This window comes from Protopterus annectens, chromosome 2.part0 (assembly GCF_019279795.1).
Source record: "Protopterus annectens isolate FY-2018-M chromosome 2.part0, PAN1.0, whole genome shotgun sequence".
NCBI lineage: Eukaryota > Metazoa > Chordata > Ceratodontiformes > Protopteridae > Protopterus > Protopterus annectens.
The window spans coordinates 625,403,902-625,422,450 of record NC_056728.1 but is presented as its reverse complement, the minus strand read 5'-3'; the positions used below and the strand labels follow the sequence as shown (position 1 = coordinate 625,422,450).

General features: G+C 40.5%; 1 protein-coding gene across 1 annotated transcript in view; it reads left to right on the top strand.

The window, feature by feature from the left end:
- UBA6 (ubiquitin like modifier activating enzyme 6) overlaps positions 1-18,549 on the top strand; it is a 2,440,735-nt gene that overhangs the window by 2,402,926 nt on the left and 19,260 nt on the right. The window contains exon 31 of the mRNA XM_044060993.1: positions 14,222-14,316. Coding sequence (XP_043916928.1) covers positions 14,222-14,316 — 95 coding nt within the window. The remainder of the gene's footprint in view (positions 1-14,221; positions 14,317-18,549) is intronic.

Below are 18,549 nucleotides of genomic sequence, written 5' to 3'. Positions count from 1 at the left end.
TCGTTACTATTTGGACAAAACTAAGGCTTTCAGAAAATCTGACCAGCTCTTTGTATCCTATGCTACAGCTTCTCAAGGGAAGGCTATATCAAAGCAAACCATTTCTAAATGGATAGGTCATTGCATACGTTTCTGCTATACCCATCATGGGAAACCAGTTCCTGCTACCATTAGATCCCATTCTACCAGGGCAACAGCTACCTCTACAGCCTTTCTCAGGGGGGTTCCAAACAAGGAAATTTTAGAAGCTGCTACTTGGAGTTCTGTACACACCTTTACCAAACACTATCACTTACCTCTTTACTCAAAGTCCAGGGCAGACTTCGCCACTGCAGTTCTGCAGGGCCTTATAGCCTCCACTAACCCTCTATGATACCTCCCCCCTACCTTAGCTTTGGGATTCAACCCAAGTGTGATGACTGCAGCAGGGTAACACGATGAACATAGTACAGTTTTGTACTTACCATAAATGTAGATGTTCGAGTGTTCACCCTGCTGCAGTCCGGGTTACCCCCCCCTCCATCCCCTCTGATCTACTGGCTAAATCTCTTCTATGCCTTACTGATGTATTTGCTTATAGCTGAAGGGATTTTGGGTTTGTGCAGTGGTTACTCTCCTGACCACCTTTTTGGGGGCACCTGACATCTGGGGCAAGAAAAACTGAAGAAAATGGCGTCTGTTGCACTATATATACCCCTGGCGCACTGACGTCAGGGAAGAGGCGACAGCAACCGATGCCGGACCAAGACTTTGGAATTCCGTCCGACTGAGGGACCGCCTGACAACAGGATAAACCAAGTGTGATGACTGCAGCAGGGTGAACACTTGAACATCTACATTTATGGTAGGTACAAAACTGTACTTTTTTGATTTGGATTGGTGGATGTAGATTCTTTCCGTTGTACAGTGCATCTTTCTTTTCTGCCTTTGGCAGCTAAAGGTTGTGCAAGGTTTGGCTCATGTCCTCTTCTTCTCACTGTACAGGTTTTCACAGAGTGTCTAACTCTTTTTTTGGCAGCTGAGTGTGGGTTAATCAGAAAGTGGACAGACTTTGAGTTTTGGTCTTTGTACTTTCAGAAGTGCGTTTTTCTGATGGCTGGTGCAGAGTTTAAAGTTGTGAGCTTTGTTCTCGAGTTACAGAGTTGTTTCCTTCCACCCTATTTGCCTCCTTTGTGACCTTGAGCAAGCTGTGGTGTGTTTTGGTGGGTCACCTGGTAAGTAAATGGATAGGTTTGTTTTTACAGCAAAAAAAAAAAAAAAAAAATGAATATTTTTTGTTTCGATGGTCCAGTTGTTGGGCCTTTCCCTTGCTTCCAGAGGTGCCTCTGTTGTGTTCTGTGGAGACTCGAGCCTTCTGGTCAACCCTTTCTTGTTCAGGTCTATATTACGTTATTGAATCCCAATAACATTGAACACCACAATCAAATCTCGAACCATCAAAGTCGGCCATCTCCACCGCACGCTGCATACTACATACTCAAACATAATAAATAAAACACACACATATACAATCCAAACCCTACTTCTAACACTACACTAAACCTTACATACATTACTATCTATGCACTTACCTTAACCCGCACCCTAACCCTAAGGTCTGTAACTATCGCACACTTACAGAAAAAATCCACACAGTCAGCGAAAAACACAAAATGAGAACAGAGTTACCAATAAACAACCTCAAACTTGAATCCAAACTGAATGGTTGCTTAAAATTCACAAAGTCCGGCAACCAGGTAAAACTCAAAACAGTTTATTCCGCCTATTAAAACCAGAAGTTCAAGCACAGTACACAAGGAAATTGAGTTAAGCGCTTTCACCTAGGTTCAATCCCAGGCTTCCTCAGAACAAAAAAACAAGAGCCATTAATAGGCTTAAATAACAATTCCCCCGTCATGTGACCCACCCAAATCGCATATATAAATATATCGCGAATTGCTTTGGCAACTAAAATTGGATGCAGGAAGGCCCCAGGTTTAAACGACTACATCAATATTGGCAGTGTGCTGAAGATGAGGGCAGCTAGGTTATAGATGCACACTATGCATCTTTTCCTTAATTCTGGTTTCGGCTTTTAGACCGAACCATTTTGTGCAGGACATTTTTTAGACTACTTGCTTTTAATTGTATAGTTTATTGGATTTTAGCATTAAGAGCGTGGTAGCGGTTCATTTAGGCAATATGAACTGACGATTCTCAACCTCAATAAATAAATTTATTTATATATTTTTATATTTTTACTTATAGCTAGTGTTTCACAGATTGAATAATAATTGTTATGTATAGTCCTTGGTCTCTGTTTGATCGATTGTAATATAGATGTGGGGTTAACTCAACAAGCATTTTTTGTGACATGTATATACATTTTTATTTATTTTTTATATACATACACATTAACATACAGTTTTTTTGTAAGGAATTGCGATTTGGGTGGGTCACATGACGGGGGAATTGTTATTTAAGCCTATTAATGGCTCTTATTTGTTCTGAGGAAGCCTGGGATTGAACCTAGGTGAAAGCGCTTAACTCAATTTCCTTGTGTGCTGTGCTTGAACTTCTGGTTTTAATAAGCGGAATAAACTGTTTTGAGTTTTACCTGGTTGCCGGACTTTGTGAATTTTAAGCAACCATTCGGTTTGGATTCAAGTTTGAGGTTGTTTATTGGTAACTCTGTTCTCATTTTCTGTTTATCGCACACTTACCTTACTGAGATATACCACAGATGGGTCAACCATCACACTTCGACATTTCGCATTTTGCGGTTTTGTACGTTCACAGTTACCGTAGTTCACACTTTGTATCGGTCTTCTGGCGTTCGATATTACTGGGATTCGATAACGTAATATAGACCATCTTGTTCCTCCATCTTGCCAACCCTCTGCTAGCTCATGCAGGAAAGCCTGTTAGCTTGCTGTGTAGAACTTCTTTTCAATCTCTACGCTTGCATTGTATATTCACCTGTTGCAAGTCCATTCCTTCTTGCAATTATCTTTCCTGGCAAATTGAGATAAATCATAAAGATTGATGTTTGAAAATAATGATAGTCATCTGAGTTCAGTCTTCATAATCTTCAGAATATTTGTGCTAATGTGCAGCCTGCTATTTACTTACTTTTTGTGTTTCAGGAGAGTTATCTCCTTGGGAGCTCCTGTCATTCCTTCGCTTGTGGCCTTTTTCAGATTTTATTGCTCTGAGGAGGTGGAACACCAGATGTCAGTGGTTCCTTTAGAGCTCACATTCCCTCCTAAGAGAGTCAAATAATGGAACCAAGTTGCAGGGCTTTGGATCCTCACCCACAGATCAGAAGACCCTTGGACCTCCTCCAGATTCTAAGTTCTCCTCGGATCCATCAGGTGTGGTCTGCTTCACACTTTCGATCCAAGAATTCTTTGGATCCAATAGTTAAGTTTCTTTTTGTGTCCTCCAGCAATCCAGATATTAAAAGGAAACAGAAAGCAGCCCAGTAGAATACTGTAACTTGCAACAGACGGAAGAAGCCTGCATTAGCAGATTGAGTTTCAGCAAGTTCTAATGTGGTTTTAATGAGAAAAGACAATGTCTAGGGTATTATGAACATGCACGGGCACTTAAATATCCCAGGTGTTCTCTGTACGCAGATATGTTCTTGGAGTGGGACTGACAGTAGTCTAGCTTATGGCCATTGATGGTTGTTTTAACATGGCTTGTAGAGGCTATACCATTGGTACAGGACGGGTTGATGGCTGGCTTATTACCCCTCTTCCCCATCTCACAAATATTTTGCCCAGTTTCATTGAGCTCTGTTTTTCCTTTTCTTATATGTGGGGGTCTTCAGCAGGCATGGTGTTCTGGATGTCCACCCTGTCAAAGCTCCATGGAGATGTTCCCTCAGACTGGTTCCTTCCTGTAGTCCAGTATTCAGTTAGTCTCGGGAGTTTTTGCATCTGGTCCTATTCCGCAACCCCCCGCATGGCTCCACCATGAATTCCAAATTTCTTGCTCTCCTGTCCCCTTGTTTTTCTGTGGTCAGGACATGCCCCCCCCCCCCGAACACAACAAGCTCACTGGAGATTACAGCAACAATATGTATCACAGTAAGAGAGAGAACTGATTTAACCCACTCTTCTCCGTCTGTCTTCCTCATTCCCCTTACATAACCCTGTGTTGCCTCTCACTGCTCTAGACATATAATGCAATAGGTATGGATGGTCATGGTGCAGTCCATCCTACTGTTCCAGGCAAGGATAATTGGATGCGCTCTAAAGTTTTACAGGACACATACTATTACATCAAATTAAAGAGGCGCTCCAGGTGAGTTCAGCGTTTTCAGCTGGGAGGCAGTCACTTCAAGTTCAGCGCTCTGCCCTTCAGGCTTACTACAGCTCCCATGATGTTTTTCCATAAGCATGACAGTTCCAAAAGTTCAAGTGTCTTCTGTATCTGAGCGACTGCTGTCTTACTGCTCCAACCAGGTATCAGCTGTTAAAAACTGGGGATTGCCGGTCTTAAGGCCCCTGATTCCTGGGCATTACACTAAATCTGGCAAATTGAATCTGTGGCCGATACAAAATTGAAATTTATAAGTTCTTACTTGAATGCTACAAAGCAGACAGCATCCTTAATTCATCACCACATCACATCATTTAGAAATCAAAAGGTGGAATTCACTGTCACTTCCATTCCCCTCCAGCGAGATTAATATCGCAAGCTTGTACCTTTCCTTCTTAGTCCCTATCTTCTCCTGTACAAACCAATTGGCTAGCATCATTTTGCTGGTAGATCCAGTCAAACAACCTTTTCTAGGCAGACTGTTCTTCCACCCCCCCCCCCCCCCCAGGTCACAGATACTGTATACACTTCCTTTCTGGAGTAGTGGGGATGGTTCTAATGACACTTTTTCCAAAGCACATAGTCTTCCCTGGAGACTATGGCATGGCAACATCCTAGAGATGACAGCCGTCCCTTTTTGCATTGCAGTTTTTTTCAGGATGTTCTCCCTGTGATGTCTATTGCAGTGCACACCAACGACATGTCACTGTCTTAGTATATCAACAAACAGGAAAGAACATGTTCCTACTGTGATGACCCACCACCGGACCAGTAATCAAGGAGCTTTGATCCTCACCACTGGCAACAGTGGGGGACATGGGCTGAGAGTACACACACATTTCCAGATGCAATTTTCTGAATCAAGTGCATTTTCCCTTAAGAGCACAAACTGACCACAGCCAGTCCCAGGGCTGGTTTCTCCCTCTTTTGCCAGGTCCCCAGTAAGACGTCCCACTGGCACAGCTATAGAGTTGAGATCTCTGCTGATTGGCCAAGACCTCTAGTGCCTTCTGTGTCCAGCCAGTGCTTTGTGTCCCTGCCCGAGTAGCTGACACTCGCACTGTTTAAGGTTTGATTTATACACACACACACACACACACACACACACACACACACACACCCACCCACACCCACACACACACCTGGGAAAGACTGGCATAGGTTTACTAACTAGGCCCCATTTTGCTCAGACTATAAGGTAGTTATCACTGTCACTAGCCAACTCCTTATTAGCTGCTTTAAGGCCCTTAACAAAAGTTGTCAAATCTTACTGTGTAATTTTAATATTAATATAAGTGGTAGTTTCACCAAGAGCAAGACTATTGGGAGTGGGCCACAGTGTCACCAAATAAATATGCAAGTATTCTTAAAACTTATATATCTAAACACAAATCAGCCACAATGAAAGTTTTGAATATATGTAATAATAAAAGAACAAGACAATGCTAAATATATATTCGCAGTGACATCTGAGTTAAAAACCACAGGAAATATTTAAACCAATATTGCCAAATAGTCTCAGATGAATAAAGAAAAATATCAAAACTAAGCTTCACTATATTTCTGACTGTAACTAAAAGAATTACTATGCCCTAGTAACTTACTTTTAGAGCAAGGCAGATGTGGTAAATTGTTCTTGTCAGGTCCAAGACAGAATACAGAATGCTGTCTCTCTGTAAGAGACTTCTTAAATTAATATCTCAAATATTACAGGGATAGCTTGCAGAGTGACATCATTTCTTGTCATCTCACTATTTCAGGTGAAACCCCCACTTCTGGAAGCTAGCAGTATTTGGCATGTACCCGTGAAAATAGATAGACCTGAGATCTTTGGCAGATGCTGGAAGTCATAAAACAATTGCATTTCCTTTGTGATTTCAGAGGTAGTAATTAATTTATTCTGAAAACAATAGAGAAAGCTTCTCAGCACAGACCTGTGTCTCTTGCTGCCATAAAGTAATTTAATTTCAGCTATTTTTCTGACCTTAACCTCCCGTATTCCAGTTTCCACTCTTAAAATGTATACATTTAAACAGTTGCAATAGTGCATGTACATTTCTGTTCTTTTCCAGTAGGGCACACTGTGGTTACATTTTAAGCACAAGCACTTTATAAAATATCTTTTCAACACACGTCTGTACATACCAGTTTGATATACACATGGCATACAGTTCTAATACAGTTGTAACACAAGCATCTTATATAGGTCATGTTGATATTCACAAATGACATATAATTATTTACAAAATTCCAGAAACCTGTGCTGGCAGTATCTCCCTTCATCACACCTATCCCTTATACAGAATGGCCATGAAAGTATAACAAGAGGCAATCTCTGTAAACCACTTTCTAACTACAGCACACATACTGTGGAAATCAAATGCTCCGACAGGCAGCATCAGTAGGCCTAGTCTGATTCCTCATGAGTGGTCCTTCAATCAGTCATCAACCTGAATTTGAACCTTGGGGGTCAACCTTATCACGACCCCCCCATAACTACAAATTCAGCAGATACCCTTTTTCTAATTCCCCCTTTGGGGGTTCTTCCAAGGAATGCTTGGTTTTGTTCTTGTCCCCTAAGACTCTTTTTTGCTTCTACCAATCAACCATTCATCTTGAAGTGTCTAGAAAGCCAGCAAGTTTTAGAGCTCTGTTATCCTCATTTTTATTTTTTGGACTTGTCTGGTGTGATGTCTCTGCCTCGGATCTGTTCTGGGATATCCTCCATGGATTCTGGAGCCCAGTCGGATGTCTTATATCCCCCTTAGATCTAGCTTGCTGATCTCCATGCCCTAAAATGGACTGTATGGTTTCTGTACTTCCAGTAATTATAAGACAGTGCAGGCTCTCTTCTCTAGTTCATGACAGCCAGCAGGTTCAGAGCCTCTACCTTTCATTGCTTGCAATGTTGTATGTGCATGCTTTTAGAATTTCTCCCCAAGTCTGCAATGAAAACGGGTTCTGTTTAACCAGTCAGCCTGTCTGGGTAGGCAAATAAATAAATAATCAATAAATTACCAATTGGGGTTCTTTTTCAAACACTGGTCCTCTCTCAGCTGCTACTACCCCCCCCCCCCTTTTCTGACTAGTTCTTTCAAGGAGAAGGCAATTTTTTTTATCTTCTATTAATAAACTGAACCAATCCTGTCTTTATGCCTAAAGAAGCCATAAAATCTATTCAGCTGTCGGTCTGCTTTTCAAGTGATTATTGTTATGGTGAAAACTTCCAAAAAAAGAATCACCCATTCGCTTAGGTCAAGCAGAGTCCAATCACACTACCTGAATAGATTACAGATGGTATTTCTATTATTCATTCATTAAAAGATTTGTAATTGCTTCTCCCTCTCAAAGCCCATTCTACCATATCAGTGGCCAGTTCAACTGCCCTCTACACAACAACTTCCTTTCATACTGGAGAATAAGACTCGATATAGTCATTAGTCAATATATATATTATTCTTTCTGAATTGTCATCATGTTTATTTCTCTTTCCTTCTAACCTCTTGGGTTAAGCAGTCTCATATATAGTCCTGGTCAGTTAGACTTTTGAACATATTTCACTGACTCGTTTACAAAGTGGTCTAAAATTTCCTTCTCATCCTAGAGCCATTCTGTCAATTCTATGACTGCATTATCAAGCCTCCTACCATAGTTTTATTTTAGATATCTTTTTTTGCAGTAACTTGTTTGTATACTCATACTCCTGTGACACATTACAAGCTGGGCATTGTCTCCAGAAACAGACCTTCCTTTGGTTTGACTGTGCTCTGGCATCTCTCTCCTTGAGGGCCTCCCAAGACTTGTGTAGATGGGGACTCTACCCTTCAGTGAGGAAGAATGAGGACAGCATCATATTTAGGAGTTATGTACTTACCATAATGTGTGTCCATTCTCCCCGGCCTTATATCTTTAGAAGGATATTGGACATAATTCTTTCCTTTCGGTCCTGTCTCCATAATTCAGTAGACATAGGCAGCAAACTCGATCTGAGGAGTTAGAAGTAATGCATTGCATTATGGGCAAAGGGAGGAGCTCAAGATTCGAATCTGAAGTCTGGAAAATACAGACAAGTCAGACCCAAGGATCAGATCTGTGACCCATCATTGAGGAAGAATGAGAATGGGCAACACACATACCAAGTTATGGTAAGTACACAACTCCTAATTTCTGTTCTCCATGTCTGCCCATCATGTAGCCTCCTCTGCACATTATGCATTATATGGATGACAGCCGGTTGCAACAAAACCATCAACCATACACAGTAAGGGTTATTTTTTGATTTTTTGGTCCTAATCCCTTTCCTAGCAATTGACATGTACACTCACAGATCCAAGGGATTCCTGTATATTTCCTATGAAAGCAACAGTATGGACACAGTTTGACAAAGCTAAGCACACATCCATGACTGATTCCCTGCTTGCTGTGCATCTCTCTCTCTCCAGTATTGCATTAAGCCCAGATTGCTTCCCTACCCTCCTCCTTCACGCCTCTTTCAATGCTTGGGTCACTAGTCTTCTGGGTTGCCTGGGTCACTGTCAGTGTTTCATTCCTTTATACCTTGGAAATAACGTAAATTCTTAGTAGTGTTGATAAGCTAGGTTTCGCCCATGTTATTGCCATAACTAGACATATGTTTGAACACTCATTAATTTTAGTATTCCAACATGATCTGGACATTTTGGGCTTTGCAATGGAACCATTCTCTTGGGACAGCAGTTACCTTCTTTTCAGGCTAGAACTGACACTTGTTATGCCAGCCCGTATGGAGCTGGTTAAGTGTTTGGACCTTTGTAAGATAGTTACAATAATGATTTGAAGTGGTATTTTACAGCTGCACAATTAAGGCTCTTATACAAAACTGTAATTAAAAGTGGAAAGGGATGATGATGATGCGAAGGGGGGGTTCATGAAATAAGGTGAATGTGTGATTTTGGATGCTGATTCTTAAGGAGAATAACAGTCATACAATATATTATATTCATAAAGTAGAAGAACGTATTCTAATAACTAAGCTAAAAAGTGAATGGAGAAAGGAGATTCTGCCGATAGGGATGACTGCAGTTAGGAGTAAAAAAAAAAAAAATTGGCAAGAGGGGGCTGGAATTTGCTGAAGGAAGTTGACAAAAGGAACCAAGGTATTAGGAATAAGTAATTAGAGAGGGAATGGTAAAAGTCTAAGAAGGCATTTGGACTACAGGGTTGAGACTGCTTTTTCTTATCAGCAGTTGATATCACAGTGTAACCAAAAGAGAAAGGGATAAGGAGCATCCTAAGTGAAATAATTGCACTGGTTGAGTTTTTAGTTGAATCTAGAACAGAAGCTGCTATTAAAAAAGGGGTACATATTATGACATATAAAATAGCGTGCAATAACTGTAGGAATCAAACAGTGGAGGCTAGAAAAGATTGGGAAGAGAAATTAGATAAGCAGTTCACAAAAAAAGAATAGGAGGACATATTTATGTCTCCCAAATATATGGCAAAGTCTAGAAGGTTTAGGATTGTTGCTTGGAAGTGTTTGCATATACCCCAAGCAAACTGCAGTGAATTTTTCCTCAGGTAGATGGCAAATGTTGGAGGTGTGATGGGGAAGGAAGAAAGAGGTAGCTGAGAGTGTATATTTTGGACATGTAATGACTTAGCAGACTTTAAAAATTCCCTACTGAGTACTGTCAGGTCAGCAAATGAGTGTAACTAAGGAACTTATTTTTTGAGCTGAAATACAGGATCTGGATTGCCCAGATGCCTAGTAAGGCCTTGTTGAGTTTAATTCTTATGCCTGCCAAAAAGGCATTAAATGAAAATGGAAATCGTCGTCTAAACCACCCATATTTGAAGTAGTGAACATTGTAACAGAGGTAAAAGGAAGTGGAATCATTAGAAAAGGTTAGCAGCAAATTGCATAGAGAAGAATGGAAATTGTGGGAACAATACATGAAGAAAATGTTTTGGCGGAGGAGTGAGGTTCATGTAATGTTGGATTGACTATATTGTATAGAAGAATGTATATGATGTATAACTTTTATAAATGTGAACTTAACATGATTTTTTTACTTTTATATAAATATGTTTGCCTATGTCAAAGGTAATAATTCAATAAAGATGTTAAAAAATACAGTTTTCTTCCCATGTGTCCGGGAAGGCTGCAGGACATGGCTGTTGCTTCAAATGCTTTGATGCCGGTGGTCATTCAAGCATGGGTGACCAAAGTAATTGGAGCTGTCAGGGTACACTTCCATCAGGCAGACATAATCTTTCAGGTGAAAGATCTCTTCCATTTGGGAGAAGCAGTACTCTGTATTTTCCCAGCTCATCAGTTTACAGGTAATCTTGACCAGTCTCAGAGGTGTATATGATTTGGTGTCAAGTTGTTCCTAAGTTAGGATGGGAGTGCTGCCTGTGTCGTTTTCCACCTTTGATGAACTTCTCCCCTCTGTGGAATTTATACTTCATGATTGATATGTTGTCTGTCTTCTAATCAAACCTGCTGGTTTGGCAGCATTGAAGCTTGTGTCTTGAGGAATGTGTTTTCTTCTGCCCATCTCCTTTGTTTGCAGGATCCTGAAGCTGCAGGTCATCTTGTTTAGGGAACGTTATCTGGTCTTGGACAACAATGTGGTTTCCATTAGACATAAGCCGTATTTCCTTCCATAAGTGGTTTCTGAACTGTCCATGAACTAGTGTATTTTTTTCATCAGAGGTGAAAGAATCTTTCATATCCTGGATGTGCATCACCAGTTTCCATTGTATCTAAAGTGGGTGCCTGAGTTTAGGAAGGGTGAATAGCTGTTTGTCTAATTTGCTGCTGGGGAGGGAAGGACTGGCAGTCGCCAAGCAAACCTTTTTTTTTTCCAAATGGCTTGCCAATTGCATGATCTCTGATCAGCTAATCACCCATTGCAAAGTGTTGTGAGTTTAGGGCACTCCATTAGAAGTGTAGATGCTTTCAGGGTCATTTAAATATGTGGCCATTGTAAACATTTACCATGGCCAGACATTTGGTCTTTGGTTCACACCCATCACCAGTTATTATTTTCATTGTTACAAGTCAAGGAGTGGGACCATCTTTGATATAGCTGTACTACAAGACTCTGCCTCCTGAACTTTGTATTCTCTGCTGATGTATGGCTGTTTCCACCCTGTTGGATTTACTGCTTGGGATTCAGCATCCAGGAGTGTCAGAATGTTGTGTGTAATATAACAGTTATTTTCTTAGCTACCAATTTATCCACAAGGCGCTCCTTCTTTTTGCATCCCTAATATCCTCCTGTCATCCACCTGTGCCTGCATGGACATTCTGTCCATCTTCAGCCGTTGTAGCTCCTTATAATTCAGGCAAATAATATTGTATATTACTTTTAAGCAGTGTGAGTTTCAACACTTCATTGTTATTTCATGATTTGCAAGGAGCTTGTTCACTGTGTGGTTAGGGTAAAATTCATGGGCTCTGGAGTTAGGTATGCATTTCTTGGAGGTTGATGTCACAACATGTGCCAGCATCTGTTATGGATGTCTTCAAATATGGAGCCTCTAAGAAAAAAATGTAAAACTCTTCTTGGTGGAAATTATGAAACCAGTCACTGGTCCACTAAGAAAGAACCTCTTATAGCTCTAATGATAATTGTAAGAACATGTTTTATTTCCTTTGATCTTGCTAAGTTGTTTACTTCCACTACAAAAATGTCAAAGTGGTTTGCAGAGCATTGATTTTCTTCCTGGTGGCAGACTGATGGAAAAAAGGCTTGACAGGCAAGAATATTTGGCAGCTTTGAGTGCTTGCTTTAGTGATCTGTCCCAGGTGAGAATCTTGTGTCATGTTCACCTAATTGTTGCATAGTTTCAGTAAGCACCATAATCTGGACTGTTACTCCAGGAGTAAAGTGTCCTTTTGGAAGGCAGGTTTTCAGATTTCTTCCTGAAGCTGCTTTTGCTTATCAGAATCATCTTACCATTGTCAAAGGTAGTATCACTTGGGACTATCCCCTTCCGTTAGAGGAAAGCATGATACATAAATGAGGATTCACCTTATCAACTGATCTTTGAGAGTACCATTGGCAGCAAGTAATTTATTTATAAACAATATTCCTTTTAAACTGACTAGTCTGAGGTATCCTCTCAGGGCTGTAGCATAGTTTTTTTTCTATAAGTAAACCAACATATTTCTTTAGAAAACAGAAAATCCCTCAGCACTGAATAATTTGCACTGTGATTTAATTGCAGCACTGTGATTTCATTGATTTTACATTAATATTTTATATAAATTTTTATATTTATGCTATTGTTTTTATTTATAAAGCATCTTGCATATAATGTATTTAAATGTTATATATGTTCACCTACTTGATATGAATGTAGTTATTTTCTATTTTCTATTAGATATTGCAACTACGGCCTTTTTAGTGTTAACAGAGCTCTAATTACTAGCGTAACTGTTGATTGGTTAATTTGATATAGTGAACCTTTTTAAATGTGATGTTCTTTGCATTCACTGCTAGTCTGATGAAGTGGAAGGATTCCGTGAAAGCGCTATTTTTGGATTAAAGTTGTCTGCTGTGTGTGACCAATGTGTCTTTTTGCCATTCTGCAACATATTTCTTTAGTTTGTTTTTGCAGTTTTTTCCCTTCTGCACATGAAATCTGATTCCAGTGGACAGCAGTAACGTAGAACCTTTGAGATGCAAACTTCTCTTAATCCTGATATAGTAAGTTTGGATGTCAGGAATTGCAGCCCTGCCTCCTTTTACTTCACCTAACCATGGGGGTTGAAACTGTATTAAAGTTGCATGAGAAGGCACAGGTTGGCTCCTCTGAAGTATTATGCCCTGTCAAGATAACTGATGAGCACTTGAACAACAGGAATTTTCTCTGAAAAAAATGAGTTTAGTATTACCACTGACTCTTCCTATGGGAAGTGTTCTGCTGATACCAGCAGTAAATGATTGAGCTTGACAGGATGTGTGAAGAGCTCTGCTGATTTTAATTTTCCTTGCAGCATGATGATCACATGTTAACCGAAATATTCTCAAAGATAAAAAGTGCAGCAGCTTGGCAAGGGCTTTCACCCAGCTGTTACTACAACTTTCTTTAAGATTTGATAGTGTAGAAAGAGAGCTACACATTGACCTCATAGTTGCTTAATGTGCCAATTCAACAAGCTACACTGAGTCATAGGAGGATTTGGTGAAACTCTCAGTTGCTTAGAATGTCAGTACCCTTCCATGTGGTGATGTTAAGTTGTGGCCACACTGTGAGTCAAGTCTGTGGTGTTGAGCAGGACAAGCATGACTTAGGAAACGCACACACATTGCAGCCTAAAAGCTTTCATTGCCTAGGCCAGCAGCATTCTAAGTCTGTGTCTATGTACTTTATGCTCAGAGGATCAGCATGCCAGACATTTTAGAGGACAAAGTCTAGCAACAAGGGCTGCTTACCCTGTAGCTCAGCATTTTAAACTTGGTTTTGTAGATTGTTTACACACACATGGATCGCTGATTATACATTTCTAAATGTCTTTGGTTGTTTAACCACCCACTTTTAAGTCATGGTTCACCATTTTACACTACACTTAATCGCAATTACTGTTTATGGGTAAGCATTGAGTTTATCTGAATTGGATTTCAAGATATATGAGAACATGCTGATCTTGCTTAGCAGATTGATATCCTACCCCTCTCCATCTCTTGATGGTTTCTTCCACCAGGATTGCACAACTTGCTTGGAACTGTGTCCAGGTACAAAGAAACTCAGTCTAGATAATTACGTGCCCAGTTATCAGTATTAAGGACTATACCAGTCAGGGACACCCACATTGCTTGACAATCCAGCTGCTCTCAAGCAGCAACCATTATAGTTAATTTTTCTGTTTAATTTTTGTGTGTATTTAACTATTTTTTATTTACTGCTTCAAATTTAGGTGAAGTACAGAGTAGAGCCAACAATGGTTGTTCATGGAGTCAAGATGTTGTATGTTCCAGTGATGCCAGGGCACAACAAAAGACTAAAGTTAACGTAAGTATGAGAAAAGAACTGCAAATTTAATGGACATTTTTTCTGTCTCTTCTTTTATGTTTCTGTTCTTAATCCTGCATGTTCTACTGCTGTCATATTTGGCATATGTTCAGCTCTTTCTTGACATTGATGCCTTGCCACCATCCATCCAGTTTTGTACATGATTAGAATGCAACCCTACCTTGTTTATGGGGTCATGACAGAATATTGAACCTTGCTATGTCAGGACTCAAAGATTTATAAAGTAAACAGTAAAAAATAATATATCAAATGAAAAAGCATGAAACACAGTTAACACTACAGCATTTTAAATAGCATTGCCCCTTTCCCTTCACCTCCTAGTGTGGAGGCTGTGCCCCACATACCCTTTCTCTAAATATACTCCTTTATAGGTAAAATAGAGTATGAGAAAAGGAAAAAAAATTCTAACACATTTTCCTTTGAAGACAGTGTCAGTTTCAGTACGTGATGTTATCCTACCAAAGTACACGGCTCTTTAAGTGTTGACAGAATGGGACATGATAAACCACGTTGCTCCCCCTGTTTAAGCCTACTTGATTGGAAATATTAAAGGAGTGCAGAGGACCTTAGTTTCCTTTCATGTTTTGTTTTGGTTTTTTTTTCTTTTCTGCTTTTTCTGATGTAATGTTGGCAAGGAAATATTGAACAACATTTCTCCAGTTGGTAAAACATTTTTCGCCTCTTTTGAAGATCAGAACAAAATTAGCCACTTATCATAGCTGGTTGGGCCTTTCCTCCTTGAAATAGATCACTATCTCCCCAAGTTTATTCTTCACTTGGGCTTGTTGATAGACTAACTTGCTCTGCCCAAGTGACTGGTTGCCAACTGATTGAGCAGACACTACAATAAAAAAGAGCTGTGTATGTTGAAATTGTGATTTTGCACATATTTATACACAGACTTGGATCACTTTCTGTGATCTTTTAGGAATTCTCATTTGGCAAGTCTTTATAATTTGAAAGTGCTCAAACTTTTGGGTTTCTTTTTGTTTGTAGATCATCAGGCACTCCATAGTAGCTGTCCTCCACCCACCAGAATGAGCTCATTGGCCTTTATTTGTTTAGTTAGCTAGGTTGCGGCATGTCTGTCTCTGTCTTTAGGATGTGCCCTTGTCAGTGATGTATGAGGTACTCTTGTAAAAGTGAAAGGTGGATCTTTCTCCCCCATTCAGAGGGGTTATGTCGTGCCTCAGTATTATTCAGGTTTTCTTGTTTTTTTTTTTGTTTTGTTTTTTTTTTTCAAGTTTGAAATAGTTACACTTTCAATAAGCACTAAAGTTTCAATAAAATTAATGATAAAATTATCTAAGTGATTTTTTTTTTCAAGCTCCCAAGTTAAGGCCCATAAAGATGGATTTATTTTTTCACATGCGATAGGGTCAGCTCTATACTTCAGTGAAAATGCAGCAGTTACAAATGCATGTTAGTTCAACAACTTTTCACATATTGCCAGGCAGAAGCGGCTCAATAGGTCATCAGTGTCTTTGCTGCATATTAAATGCTCACCGGTTTTGAAAATAAAACACTATAAGAATGGATATGGTGCTTTCCAGGGCTGCTTTTGAGTCATTCCAGCATCAGCTTGTTTATGGGTTGTAGACAGGTGGGGTATGCAGTGTCCTCTCCGGTAGAGAGACTGTGTGTGTGTGTGTGTGTGTGTGTGTGTGTGTGTGTGCGCGCGCGTGTGTGCGTGTAGGTATGATAGTGAGTCATACAAAAATCTGTCGCATTGTATCTATTGTTTACATCCTAGGTGACTTGAACTTAGTGACACTCTCCTGGTTTCCTGCTGAGAATTGTATATTCACAAGCCCTGTCTAGTTTAGCTTCCAGAAGTGGGATCAGTCTGAAGATTTACCTCTTCACCACTTAAGAAAATGTAGTTCTTTCCCATTTCCGTTTGAGCTAGCAGAGCAAGAGGAGAGTCCTGTGGTATGGGGAATTCTTGTATCCCTTCTCTCTGATCCCATACATCATTGCATCATTCAGAAAGGTAGGACTAGCACTTAAGCTTCATCATTCCCTGGTGGATGAGATTGGGTATTGTTTCAGACTCAAGCGTCCCAGATAATGCAAAAGAACTCTTGTGATTCTAGCCATGAAGGTTCCTCTGTGGTTGGGGGCTGCATTCTGTTGTACCACAGAACCTGGTGCTTTCTTTAAAATCTTTGAATCCCACCAGAACTCCCATTCTGGATATCTGTTGTGGTTGAGGCTGCCAGGAAAACTTCCATCTGACAGATGTATTCTGGCAGGCAGAAGATGTTCTGCAATTTGATGGAGTGGCATCCCTTTCTGCCCCAGTGGTTATCTTACAGATGATTCTGACTTATCTTGTTCACCTGTATGATTTGGGTCTCAATTATTTCACAGTCATCGTGTACTGATCCTTTATTTCTGACCATCATAATCTTCTGAAGAACAGCATTCTGACCCAGCACTGTTTACATAATTTTTCAGAGGAGTTTTGCATCTCTTCACACATTTGAAGACCAATCCCTCACCATGATCTATGAAATTTGTGATTGACCATTGAAATCAGCAGTTTCATTAGTGTTAAAGTTCACTTCTTAGAAGACACTTTTCGTAATGTTAATAACCATGTCTGACAGGATCTTAGATCTTTCAGTATCTTTACATGTAAGAAGCCTTATTTGGGCTTTCAGAAGAACCTAGTGACTCATAGGAGCAACTCACTTTTCTTTCCAAGAGTAATGTCAGAATTGTCCTTGAACCAGTTCATTCTCCTCCCCTTTTTTTTCTGGAGGCAGGAACTAAGGGATGAAGTCCACTTCTCACTCTAAATATGCATCAATGGAACAGATGTTCATCATCTTTGGTCTAGAGAGGGAAGGGGTGATGGTCGTCAGTTAATCCCTGTACAAGTAACCTGTCAACTGTATCATCCTTTGCAGTCAGGCGGTTTACCACATGTTGTAGTCTTATAGGTTCATAGGTTGGTACTGGGCTATCTGCCCGAAGGCATATATTAGCCCAGCCACATTGTGCGGTATTCACCGCCCCTTTAGTAGTTCCCTAGACCCTTGTACTAGCAGCTAGTACCCTTGGCCCCTATCTAGTAGTGATGTTGGTGTGATCCCCGGTGTGAACTTTGTTACCCATCCACTCATCAAGGTTCCTCTTGAAGAGTGATATTGAGGGGCTCTGTCTTATGTAGATCAGGACCCTGTTCCATAGTAAGGGAAGTCTCTGCGAAGGGAATCTATCCCTCCAGCATGTTCTATTCAGTGTTGTGTTGAGGTTTATATCCCTAGAGCGTGTAGCTCGAGTAGATTTGGTTTTGCTAAGATGGAGCATGTTCAACAATTTTGGGTTGGACATGGCTCTTTACATTAGACAGAGATCGCCTCTGAGAAAGCGGTATGCAACAGAGAACAGTCTTAGCTTTTTCAATCATGCTGCATAGGGCAACTGTTTGAGACCAGTGATCCTCTTGGTAAGGTACCTCTGTGGTCACTCCAGCTGCTGGAGATGTCTAGCCAGGTACATTCCAATTGGTGCATTGTACTCAATAATGGGTCTGATGAGGGAAGAGTAGAGGGGCACCATTACATCCTTAGATCTTGATGCGAACCCTTTCATGATCAGATGGGTCACATAGAAGGATTTTCTAACCACTTTGGCAACATGGTTATCAAAGGAAAGCTGGCTATCTACTTGGGTCCCTAGATCCCTTATTTCTTCTTCAGATTTCAGGGGATTACCTCCTATGCTGTAGTTTGCGGGTACTCTGTTTTTTCCAAAGGGGATTACTATGCATTTTTTTGCATTTAGCTTGAGACCATGGCTTTCACACCATGCATCAGTCTCATTTAGGCCCTTCTGGAGGATCTCCATGACGTCCGGAGACTCTATTATAGCACCCAGTTTGCAGTCGTCCTCAAACTTAGTCAGCCACAGCCTTTCCGTGCTTGCCTGTACTTCTGAGAAGTATATGCCAAACAGGAGGGGCCCCAGGACAGAGCCCTGAGGCACACCACTCGTTACTGGTCTGGATTCAGACACAGATCCCGCTACTCTTACTTTATGGGATCTGTCTGAGAGCCAGTTTGCGATCCATCTTGTGACATAAGGGTTTATGCCCAGGCTAGTGAGCTTATCAATAATACCTGAATGGGGAATGGTGTCAAATGCTTTAGCAAGGTCAAGGTAAGCCGTGTGTACCTCCTTTCCCTTATCTATAGCCTGAGT